This window comes from Siniperca chuatsi, linkage group LG17 (genome assembly GCF_020085105.1).
Source record: "Siniperca chuatsi isolate FFG_IHB_CAS linkage group LG17, ASM2008510v1, whole genome shotgun sequence".
Taxonomy (NCBI): domain Eukaryota; kingdom Metazoa; phylum Chordata; class Actinopteri; order Centrarchiformes; family Sinipercidae; genus Siniperca; species Siniperca chuatsi.
In genome coordinates this window covers 4,017,932-4,030,372 of record NC_058058.1, presented here as the reverse complement: position 1 = coordinate 4,030,372, position 12,441 = coordinate 4,017,932, and the positions used below count along the sequence as shown (strand labels likewise).

General features: G+C 39.0%; 1 protein-coding gene and 1 long non-coding RNA gene across 3 annotated transcripts; one reads left to right on the top strand and one right to left on the bottom strand.

Annotated features, from left to right (window-relative positions):
- Positions 1-95: 95 nt before the first annotated feature.
- Positions 96-11,614, bottom strand: styk1a (serine/threonine/tyrosine kinase 1a). 2 transcript variants are annotated; one of them, XM_044171970.1, is made up of 10 exons: positions 11,349-11,614; positions 8,407-8,462; positions 6,582-6,785; positions 6,211-6,447; positions 5,826-6,007; positions 4,882-4,962; positions 4,172-4,386; positions 3,614-3,654; positions 3,224-3,320; positions 96-2,220 (listed from the first exon to the last, which is right to left on the bottom strand). In XM_044171970.1, the coding sequence occupies exons 2-10, from the start codon at positions 8,459-8,461 to the stop codon at positions 2,025-2,027; spliced, it is 1,308 nt and encodes a 435-aa protein (XP_044027905.1). In that variant the 5' UTR covers position 8,462; positions 11,349-11,614; the 3' UTR covers positions 96-2,024. The 2 variants fall into 2 exon arrangements, with proteins under 2 accessions (XP_044027905.1, XP_044027907.1); XM_044171972.1 differs by lacking the exon at positions 11,349-11,614 and adding an exon at positions 10,629-10,826.
- LOC122864493 lies at positions 2,100-12,135 on the top strand. The gene is made up of 5 exons (XR_006375232.1): positions 2,100-2,232; positions 3,226-3,311; positions 4,155-4,380; positions 5,844-6,018; positions 11,640-12,135. It is a non-coding gene; the product is annotated as an uncharacterized LOC122864493 (long non-coding RNA).
- Positions 12,136-12,441: the final 306 nt, after the last annotated feature.

Here is a 12,441-nt window from a genome sequence, read left to right as displayed (position 1 = left end):
TTAACTCTTGTATAGTGTTTACATTTGCATGTCAGGCTTTACATGGATCGCTCTCAATATGCACCATTCCCTGTTTGACAAGTGAAAACAGACAATTACAGGTTCATAGGGCAAGGTTTTATTTTATTTTTTGCACACAGGGTCATTTTCAGCATTGCAATATTTCAAAGTTTACTATTTGCGGGTTATCGAGCTTTGAGTTTAGGGCCAGGTGTCGCACTGTATTCTGTGGCCTGTCAGACTGTGACCTGAATCGGAGCTTCTGTCCTTGAGAAGGTCCAGTAAGGTCCGGCGTAGGTTATGGGTAGGTGCCACAGAGATGATCAGTTAGGGTGAAGGTTGGGTTCAGCTTAAGGTTAAGGGATAACACTGTTTTAGATTACAGAATATGGTGTAACACCTGCATGTACATCATTGGGGGGTTATAATAGCAAAATTGTAGTTTTCAAAATAATAACAGTGACAGATTTTGCCAATTTCAAACAGAAGTAGACAAAAAGTGACCGATCACTGATTGACGACAACAGTCAGTGGCAGATTTTATCTGTTTATCTGATTTGGTAGCTAATTAACATTAATTCCAGGAGTTTGTCAAACTCCGTTTTCGGCTGACTTTTTGTTTTTTCTGGCTGAGTTGCTTGATGATGACAAATAACCCTGCAAAGGGGTGTTTAGTATGCATTTGAATACATGGTATCATGCTAACTTGTAATGATGCTAGAAATATAAAAATGATAGTAGCCTTTTGGGTGACTATAGTTATAGTTTACAGGAAAAGAAATATTTACAATCCATATATATTACTCTTTAAACAAATAAAGTGAGTGTGCTTTATGGCTTCCATAAGTGTTCCAACTGTACAAACAAGTATTAATTACAATGTGCATGTTTCTGCTAAAGTTATTAGGGGAACTGCCAATGTTATTATTATTATAATTTCCTATTCCCAGGAAATCTGCCTTCCCATGCGTGAAAATAAACAAAATTTTGCATATAAATCCAGTTCTATGCCAAATGTCCTCAACAGGCATTGTGGGCCAATAGTCCTGATGGTGGCGCTACAGCAACTGTCTACAGTTTAACACTTTGAAACAAATCAGTTTTACGTGCTACCACTTTGCAACTTTCACCAAAATGTAGGCCCACTTGAGCAGAATAGTTCACATGCTTCGAGCTGCCAGGAATTATGAAGTCCATCACTCACTCAAACTAACTCACTAACCCCCCAAAAAAAAAAAAAAAAAAAAACTGAGCCCACAGTGCATCAAAACGTTTTACTGTAAACAGCTACTGCAAATTCTCGCTAAAATAAATCTGCGATGTTTATGGGAAAAAATGTTGTACTTATGGTAGATGTAGTGTGGTAAATTTCAGAATTGTATCTCAAAAACTGAATTTTGTAATGTAAACCATTGCAGTCAATGGAAGTAGAGCATCTTTAAACATCAAGTTTGCCAATTAATCTTTGTAAAAAATAAATTAGAAACATCTCTGTGTTGTCTAGATGAAGTCCACAAATTCTCAGAATTTTGTCTTGATAACTACATTTTTGACACGAGTTTGAAATCTGCCTTTAAGCCATTATCACAGCCCCGGTGGCTGCATAAGTCTTAATGTGAAGCCACCTCCGAGTCTCCTGTTTCTGCGGGTATGATCACGATGTGCCATTGATGACAGCAGTTGTGAGTTAAAGACCAGGGTGATGCACAATGAATATCTTATATCAGTAGTCATCAACCCTGCTCCTGGAGAGCTACTGCCATGCATGTTTTAGGTTATCTCCCCACTCTAACACACTTAATTCTATTTTTTAACTCATTTTGGTCCTGGATGTTCTGCTGATGGACTGCATTTGTCTTCTTTTTTTTTTCATCTTCCTCCTCATTCTTCTTCCTCCTCCTCAAAATGCCTCACAGCTGCGCAGCAGCTATACTTTATCATTGATTGTCCTTTCTTGCAGCAGTCCGTAGGGGGGCAACAACAGCACCACCAATGAAATCCTGACTGATGACACTTTCAGCCAATCAGAGCACAGAATAGTTGTGTGCCCTTTCATATCCCGCCTCCCTAAGGTATTTGTCAATGACTATTGGTTCAGACAATCTGACAACTGTCCTCCCATTGGCTGATTTCTCTCCCGCCTGAAGTTTTCTAATCAGCTCCGACATTGAGAGACGCTGTTGGGGGGTCCAGTGGCAGCAGGACTTGATGATGGAGTACCTACAGACCAGAGTAAAACATTGTAAAACTTAAACCCAGCGAAGAATATATTTGTAAATATCGCTACCTAGTGTAAAAACATAGTTACATAGCAGGTTGTCGCAACATTTTACTGATATGTTGCTCTTCATGAGCAATGTTGTCGGCTGGGAGCTAACCGTTAATGTTACCGTTAGTGTATCTAACTAACTAAAGTTATACTTGAGGAATTTTATTTGATAGATGTGAGTTTTAAGTACGATTTGTTTGAAAAGGAAGTTAAGTTACATTTAGAGTAAATTGTTGCTAATTCGACTTGGCTAATGTAAAACAACGAAACACCTTGGGCAGACTAATTAATTAGCTAATGTTGCTAGCAAGCTAGTTTGCTAGCTAATGTAAGCTAAGTTATATGTTCCTGTTTAATCAGCTTGACTTAAGTGTACAGTGCTTTCCTGTTAAACTCTATACTAATGTTAAGTCATGTCCCAGAATTGCCAGCTGTTTTTAAGGTAATAAGTATGACCCACTGAAGTCTTTAGGAGGAGGAAGGATATTGTGAACATGTCAAGAGCAAAAAATAGAACCATTAAATTGGAAAAGCATTCATGCCAGCTTTTGATACCTGATAGTTTTTGGTACTTGTGATACGACTCCGATTGGTCGGTATTCAAAACATAAAACTTTTTTATTTTTATCAGCCTACATCTGAAAGTAACCATCTGAGAGTTTCCTCCCATCTTCACTTACTTACTTCAGACAAAAATGAATTAGTCTTAACTTAAAATAAATTTTAGATGTGAGACATTATCAATGGTTGGAAATCAAAACAGTCTCTTAACAGCATTATGTGAGCCAGTGATGACTGAAAAGAATGAAATATCCCCCACATTTTTTGAGGTGAGGCGTTATGGTGACACTACATATTTTGTGGCTGATAAATACCCTTGTATTGGTGTTTCCAGTGTGCAAAATTGGCAGCCTACAGTATCATAAAAACTTTTCTGCTGTTGTTTCTGCTTACAGTGAGTTGGAGCAGGTGGCCGGCCGTTTGAGATGCTTTCCTCTTTGTAGATACTGCAGAAGTTCAGTCACCATGAGCTGTGCAAACGGTGGGTCACCTGTATACATGGGAGTATTAGTTTGAAGTCCCTTAATGAATATGAAGTAAAAATATAATACTATAATGCCAAAGTCACAGAAGTTTAGGAAATACTCATCTACACTTGTTAAAAAAACGTTATATAGTATCTAGTTTGGCTGTATAGTTAACTCACCCCTGTTGTATGAATTTTAAGAATGTGTTCAAGTATCCAACACAGTGGCTCTTAGTGTACTGTTTATTATCCAATTCTGTGATTCATTAGATATAAAATTTCTCTTGGAGGTATGTCTAGAATTTCAAAACACCCACCCAGTGTGACCATTTCATAGAGCAGGATACCAAAGGACCATCTGTCAAAAAAAAAGAGTTAGAGAAGGGCATTATGTCAATAAAGGGAATATACTGGAGGTGCAAATTCAGATAGAAATACATACTTTATATCCCCTATTAAGTCCCAATATTTAGGGTAGTGACACTGGAATCAATATTTGCATGCTTTTTTTAAACACACACATTGTTAATTAGTCTAAATTGTGCACCAGAAATGTGTAGTTGCTGATTAAAACACCTTTTTGGAACATCAAAGGATTATAATATGTGTGCTTTTTCACATAAAAATCCAGCTGATCTCTGTTGAAACTGTTGATGTGATATTATGTTAAACACATTGGTGAAATGTGCTATTCATTACAAACGTTAATTCAAATAGATCAGTTATTCAGCATCCTGAGATTATAATAATAATAATAATCAAGCTGCAACATCAAGCTTTGATAACTCTGGCTGGGCCATTTCAATAACATGCTTTATATTTGGTCATCTACATTGCATTTTTTTTATATTCTCACAGAGGACTTGGACACTCACACATCACTGCTCTGACTGACGGCTCCTCTGCCCAGCACTTCAGGTGCCTGCCATTTCTTCATCTCCATGTCCTCTACTTCACCCAGTGAATTGGCCTGTGTTCTCCTGTGGTAGGCTGGGCCCAGTCCCCACAGCTTCGCTGTCAGATCTCCACCAACCAGAACGCTACGAGCTCCCACGTTGCCATGGATGCAACGCTGACTGTGCAGGTACTCCTAGAAGATGTTCAGGTAAAGACAGGGTAATAAGAGGGATGCTGGAAATGAGGACTTTTAGCACCTGGCTGTGGAGTAGTAGAAATATTCAGGACTACAAGGATGATACAAAAAATATGAAATACGAACATCAACCAGACTTTTTAATGATTTATACTCTAGTCACACTTTCGCAGAATTCACATTGTATTTTGTTTAACCTGACAGCATAACAACATAACCTTAATCTGAAAAGTGAAGGTACTGTTCAGACTGTTTTTGCTCTATAATTGAGACATCGGGGGAAAAACTAAGAGATGGACAGAAATAAACTGAGAGACTTTTAATTGCCACCAAATAATAAATTAGGATATAGACAGATTGGCAGATAAGCAGGGAGACAGAATGAGGTGTCTCACTGTTTCATGGACCAATATACTGTATTTGTGGGAATTATTTGGGAGAGAGAGACTGACAGACAGATACAAGGACAGACATGACAGTAGTTTAACCAACCAGAGCAGAGGCCACTTGTCCTGCCATGGTGAAGATCCTCTTCTCGGTCATCTTGCATGAAGACTCTAAACCAGAGTTATCCTTCAGTGAGAGAGGAGGAGAAGGAAGAGAAGGGAACACATGTAAATATTTTTGTCAGTCTTGTAATGGGTGGATAGTAGCCTTTTGAGTCAGACTACCAGACCTGTCTTTTGTTATGCGATATACCTCTCTCCGTGTCTGTGTCCATAATCAGCTACTACACCGGACCAAATGTCTGTCAGGCTAGTATGCCTGTGTCTTAGAAGTAGGTGAACATCCTGTACCTGCCACTGTCAAGTAATTATGGATACTGGTGTCTCTCTTTTAGCAATAGGCTATATTACCCTATACTGCCCCACAAAGGCCAAGAGCAGTAATTACTTAAACTACACTATATGTTAAAATCTTAACAGTCATGGCCAGGGTTTTGAGTTAACCAAATAACTATCCTACTATTAACCTAACTCTTTTGACCAGCATACATTCCACTTCGGTGCCATTGATTTTGGGGGATAACAAATATATTTGACGTTTTTTAAATTGCTTTAGGGCTATGGTTTTAGAGACATTTCAAAGTGTCTTTTAAAGTGGTTGGCAGAGGGTCTTGATTACTTTAGCAGGAAGTGCCACCCATGCAGATGTTTCTCTGCACTACATGACCCTAACCATTGCTGGACTGAATGTTCCTTTAAGAATTGTATGATGACCTCTCTTTGTTTTCCTGCCCATTTAGACATTCAAAACATTACCCGTGTCTAGCTTGAAATATACTGATTCAGTTGCAGATGGCATTTAAAGGTTTTAAATATTGCCTTCTGAAATGAACACATACCCTGCAGTTTGTAATGTAAACCACAGTGTAAACCTGTCTCTGCCACTCTGAATAATCTGTCTTTGTTTTGGTAATTAATAGATTACTGTACCTGTCGACATCTCCACAGGAACCCCAACAGGTCTCTGTGCTGCAGCTCCTCCACAACCATCATTAGGGGCGACTGCACTGAAACCACACCCAGCAGAGCAGGTAGGAAGGGGTGCGGTCCCAGTCCTGACACGAAGGAAGCAAAACCCAAAAAGTGCTGCTTCTCACTGCTGTTTGCTGATTCTGAGAAAGAGGTTAGATAACTTTTATTTAACCAGGGAAGTTTTACTGAGAAGCAGTAAAGTATAGTTATCAGACTATTCCTCATATCTCCCAGTTGTTGAGAAGAGAACACAACAAAACATTTCTCTGCACTTCTTCAGCAGACAATCAGTAAACAGTTGGACCTCTGTCTTTGAGATTTGCCTTTGTACAGCCCAATTTACCTTTCAGCACCCTCAGGGTGACATCCCTGTTGTCTATGCGAGCTCTGTAGAGGCAGACAGTGTCATTAGGCTTCATGCAGAAGGACAGTGGCAGGGCAGTGACTTGGCTGAAGGCTCCATGATGCCTTTCTGTGGACATCTGTGGTACTGCAGCCAGAGTTGGGCTGACATGCTGCTGAACTTGTTGAACTGACATTGGCAGCTCTTCATGTTCCAGTGGGTTTAGCCCTGGGGGTGCTATTGAGGGAGAGATAGACACAGAGCAGAATAATAAATCTGTATGTGTAGTTCTTTGGAAAATTGAATTACAATGAAAAATATAAAAAGAATAAGATGAAAACGGACACAGAGACTTATGCATGCTTGCTCACCATCAATGCCCTGTAGGTGATGTCTTTGGCTGTGTCTTTGTGTGTGTCTGTGCGATGAGCTGTGGAGGCGTTGAGGGGCTGTGATCCGTGTCCGCTTCCGTTCAGGACAATATCTCAGTAAGCACAGGGCCAGTAAGGTAACCAGGGTGGCCAGGAGGAGCAGTGTAGGGACGATGATCACCGCCTGCTCGTGCACCCTTACGACTGAGAGAGAGAAAGAGAGAAGGTCATGTGTAAATGTCAGGACCAAGAGGAGGCAGTGTATTTTCAACACTGTATAGTACCAGGTTATTTGTGCGCAAAGTGACAAGTTGGTCTGATTAGGAAGACCGTCACACAACTGCCTGTTTCATCTACTTCAGTTAGGACAGTGCAGAGACGCTCCTCTCTTGTGAATTTTGTACATGCGTTTGTGTCTCAGAGGGATGTTAAAATACAAAAATTCCTAATTACACTGACCGTAAGGTTGTACAGGTTTTGGTTTCAACCTGGTTAGGGGACAGGATGAATGCATTGGCTGATAAAAAGGTTGCACTTCTCAAGTGCTGACAGGATGTTCTATTTTAACATTACATCATCCTCCATTTACACCGATGTTGATATATAGCTAGATGACACTGTAATTTAAGCATGTCTGTATTTGAATGCCACTATCAATACCCTCACTCTGTATTTTCTACAGATCTGTTTATTGCAAAGCTAGACAACAAAGAATAGGAAATTAACTTTTAAATTAGATTAAAATCTGATTTTAAAATCACTGATATGTCAGCAGTGATATCAGTTTCCAGCCAAAAACTGTTCAATTGTAGCCTAAACATGTTTTTGGATTGTCGAGCAGGAACACGGGGCAGCAGGCGGCCTACACCACAGATCCAGTCTCTGCAGCTCCGAAAGCAGAAATACCTGCTGAATTAACTGTGTGATCACAAAGACTTCCCAGCAGTAACTGTGAGTCAGCAGTTATTACTCCATCTGATTGTGTAAGCACACATCACTCAGAGCTCCAGTATTTCATGTGACATTATCTGGAGGCTGGATGTTGCAACAACATTGTAGACGGCAACGGAGAGTTTCGTAGTTAAATCAATAAAAATAATGATATACCTTTTATGGTTGTTAAATACAACTAAAAAGTTAATTTCTTTGGTATCACCTCATTGGCTTTGATACAAACTCTTCGTTTGCTGATTGGTTACTAGGACAAATCATGTAGCTGTATGTCTCATGTCAGCATGACCTCAGCAGAACCATTCACTGTTTGTTGTCTGCTGATGTTTACAGCCAAAATTAGGTAGCTGCTGGTATTTACCTCAAAGAAGTGAAAAATGAGATGATGCATAGAAAAATAAATCACCAAAGTCGAAATGTAAAACCCTGGCAGCTGGTAATAACAGAGGAAGGAAATGGAGAAAGGAAGGGATCCTTAATAGTGGAAAAAGTAAAGGGCCAAAACGATAAAGTAGAGGATAGAGACATTAGAGGAAGCAACAGAGACGGTGAAAAGAGAGACAGGAGTGGCAAAATATATAGTATGTAAAACGTGAAGTATTAGGTGAAGCCAGTATTTTCCCATTCATTTTCCCCAGAGCTGTTGTCAAGGTAGATCTAACAAGAAATATGGGCATGCTTCAGGTTTGAAGAGAAAGCAGGCAAGACATTTGCAGAGGAGAGGTAGAATCTGAAGAGGGGAAGAGAAGTAAAGGAAAAGGGAGATGAGAGACATGAGAGGAGACGGGTTGAGGAGGAAGGATTGGAAAGGAGAAAAGCGTTGGAGATGATGATGACAAAGAGACAGATGAAGTGTGGCAGTTGAGTTCCTTACTGCAAAGGTTGTTGTCAGGTGCACACAGATTATCGGCCGTGGAGTTGGATGACATGCTGGAGAGAAAGAGAGGAACACAGATCGACGTTACTATCAGCTGGAGGAAGAGATCAACATTACCTCTGCTCAGCAGCCACCCTAAATCCCCTAAGCTTAGATAGCATGCAGCATATGCTTCTCTAATAACTCTATATGCAGTAGTAGCTGGAATAAGTAGCTGGTTCAGAGTTTAACTGTGCTTAAAGAGAGCTATCAGTGAATTTCCAGTAAACAGCAGAGCACACACCCAGAAGAATGTCGATTAGTGATCAACTTTTAGAAAATATTGTAAATATTTACTGTGGCCTTTTTTTTTTTTTATCTATACTTACATAGCAAATACAAACTGTGACCTTTTTTATCTTGACTCGCACAGCAAATATAAAAAGGAGTGCTCCAATGTCTTGTTTTTATGTGTATAGTTAACCTGCTATCAGTTACATACTGTAGATAATAGAGGAGCAGAGATCAGCATTACCATCGCTCAGCAGTGACCCAAAATCCATAAAGGCCTTGAAAGGATAACTTGGCATTCAACAGCCCATTAAACTTCTCAAATCACACAGATGTACCGGACATATTGTATCTTAACATAACAGTTCTAGGGAAATGTTATTTATTTCAGAGGTCTCACATCAGTAGTGTTATTTTTCCTATACAGTATATTGATACTTAGTTAAATGACCCCCTCTACATAAGGAGTAGCTGATCGGTTTGTTGTTTGAGGAAGATTGTTTGTTTGTTTGTCACTAATGTTCTAGTTGTGAGCTTCAGAGAGAGTCTAGGATCCCCTTTTAATTGTTTGTTCTAATTTAAAAAAGGCAGCCATAAGGCATTTGTCAAGACAGTTAAATGATAACTACAGACACATTCAGGTGAAAGTCCCCAGCTAAAAGGGATACTAGCTGTCCTGTATTCTCTTTGCCTTTTCTTAATAATATGAATGACCAATGTGAGCCTATCATCCTGTTACATTGTCTTTTCAACTAGTGTCACCATAATTCTTCTGTTGTATGTACAATTGGTAATGATGTATGTAACAAAAAGGAAGTAGTTTTTATTTTTGCTGATATGGTCAGATTTTAGAAACTTCTCTATACAGGAAAACCCCTGAAACTGTTATGTGTATATTTTAACCTCACTAATCCTTATATAAGCAGTTTTCAAACAGTAACTTGACTAACAAATGACAATATCAAAGAAAACTGTAAAACAAACTCAGTGGCAGAACACAATAATACCAAGGGAAGTGAAATACATTAAAACATAACTGATGGAGAAGTTACAGGGGAAGTGAGAGTGTATACTGAATGGGAGGGTTTCTGTGTCTGTGTGCTTGTATGCAAATTTCCCCTGAACACATTTGATCCTAAATATTTGAACTTGTTCCTCTGCTCTTTTCAAACAACCATATTTTCTACCACTAGTAGATCATATTCAGATCAGGAGGTTAAAAAGAAGGGCACCCATTTAGGATTGAGGGGTACACTCGGGACGTATACTGTTGTCCTCCTGTCCATCTAATTTCTTTAACAAATGTAGCCAAGAGTGAGGTTTCTCTGTTGACTTGAGATTCAGGTGTTCACAACAGTATTTGTTTTTTACAGGTAGCCTCCTCCCTAACTTTTGGTAGGTTCTACCAAAATCCACTGTCACACAGTTGATGAAGAAACAGAAATTATGTCAAGCTAACAGATAATGAGCCAGTGTTATACATATATAAATGCTATCACCCTGGGCAAATATCAAAGTGCTCTGTAACATTAAGAAAATAAACATTGTTTAATGACAGACGAGTGAGAAAAACACTACAGCCTCCTCATTAAAATCAGTTTGCTCTCTTTTTTTGGTTGTAATATCAATTTTAGACTGTTTATAAACGTATAATCTAACTAATTTAACCAATAAATACACAGCTTTGTTAAATATTGAATTCTGATTGGCCATTACATAAAATGTTGTTACTTGGTCACTGCAGACTGTCCTAGTGAACTTTTAAATACTAAATAAGTTATTTAGCTTCTATTGAAATCACGTTTAATGAATTACACTTAGTGTACATAAGTCCCTTACTTGACTAATTGCTTTGTGGTGAAAAGGATTTATTGAAGATATGCCTTTGTCTTTGAGCAGCTTATATGTTGTCAGTCAAATAATGCTTAAGAAATTGTTCTCATGCCTACCTTGTCTTTTTCTGTCATCGAAAGAACTGTTTCACCAAACACTGGTGTACACGACAATGTACACCACAGGCAGTTGTAGTGTTGTAATGGTAATATTAGCTTCAGAGTAAAGATGCTCATTCACAACACAACAGTGCAGTACAGGTAGAGCATGGAAAAATCGTACAGTGTACTCTCTGTGTGACATACCAGTCACACTAGTATGTAATAAGCATTTTTCAAGACAAAGCACATACACAATGACACTGTCCTCTACTCTTTAGAAAGGATGGATGTTACTGAACCAGTTTGTCTGCATTGTTCTCTGACATTCACATGTACCAATAACTCTCCTGTATCATCACACACCTTTTATGCACAACAAAAGACTGGGCCATCCCACAACACACACACATACCACAGGAACAGACACTAAAATATGCTGTTAAAGACACACAGACATAGGTGTGTAAATACACACACAAACAAAATGGTGTGTGAAAACACAGTTGCATTAAATGTGTCAGGATTCACAGATCACATGTGCTAATACCAAAAATAACACATACAGTACTTACATGTGCACATACATACAGAATAATATTACAGTGCATAGACACAGACTGCTGTATATGTGATATGTGCTGTGATATAACATTTCAGTAGGAACCTGTTAGCAAAAATATGGAAATCACATCACAAATGAGAGTTTCAGTCACACATCCACAGTTTTCATCTTACCTAGTCAGCTCTCTGGGACTGTCCAACTCTGTGTGCTCCTCGTATCCAAAACATGTAGTTTGCTGTCCCTCAAAGCCATATAAGTGTAGAGTTATGAAACAAATTCAAGTCCACCTTCCCAGTTTTCATGTTTTCGTAGTCGGTCTGCAGTATATAGTGATATCCACAGACAGACACGCTTCCATTGAAGATGTTAGAATCTCTGTTTCTATTTTGCTGTCACCGGCACAGTGTGTTTTCTGACCCGTGTCTTTCCTCAGGTTTCTCTTTCTTTCTCTCTCTCTCTTTCAGGTTGGCCACACCCACTCTTTGTCACTCGTATCACCTGCAAACACCTTGCAGTCAGTATTGTATTTGCTACGTGCATGTATTTGTGTGTCACCGTTCATGTGTTTTTGTGTGTGTCAAGTTTCCCGACAGCTGGCTGCATTCATCAACTTGACAGACTTAGGCTTACGAGGTGGAGCATCATGTCGTATTTAATCTGTCACCCATGATGCGTTTAATGTTGTATCTTGTAATGGCTGAGGTGCAATACCAACACCAAAGAACTTCTGTCCAAACAAATAGACTGTAATGCATAGTATTGAGTTGGCTGAAACGGTTCAGGAATTGAAACGGCTGTGTTCTTGTGTTTGCTGTGTCCCACTGCAACTTAGAAAAGAGAAATTCCCTGAAGTAACAAAGGGGACAATTGTCATGATATTACAAGACTCGTCTGCTTGCTCGTATTGTGTTATTTAAGTGTGAATAAACTCAGACATTTCATGCATTGTCCAAAATGTGAGGCCTAGAGTTTGAAGTTTATGTGCATCTACTTTAACCAAACAATTAAAGTATATAAAATGGCCTCTGTGATCACAGACTTAGCCTTCTCTCTGTCCTCCAGACACTCTTTGTAATTCACTAAAGACTAAAAGAGGTTTTTGAAAGGTTATTGTCTAGAATCCTCCAGATAAAAAGTACTGAAGCTGCTATTGCATTGAAACAATAGCAACAGTTTTCAGTAGTTTATTTACCGTGTTCATGCTGCCAAGATATTATACTATACTTTTATTTGAGCTGAAAGGCGTGACACTGGTGCTTGTGTGTG

Bases quoted from the DNA above. Each gene is read 5' to 3' on its own strand.
- styk1a (XM_044171970.1), bottom strand. From the start codon at position 8,461: ATGTCATCCAACTCCACGGCCGATAATCTGTGTGCACCTGACAACAAC. The intron at 6,786-8,406 runs GTAAGGAACTCA...TCTCTCTCTCAG, and splicing joins ACCTGACAACAACCTTTGCA to TCGTAAGGGTGCACGAGCAG. The intron at 2,221-3,223 runs GTAAGCAGAAAC...TCTGGTCTGTAG, and splicing joins GCCACCTGCTCCAACTCACT to GTACTCCATCATCAAGTCCT.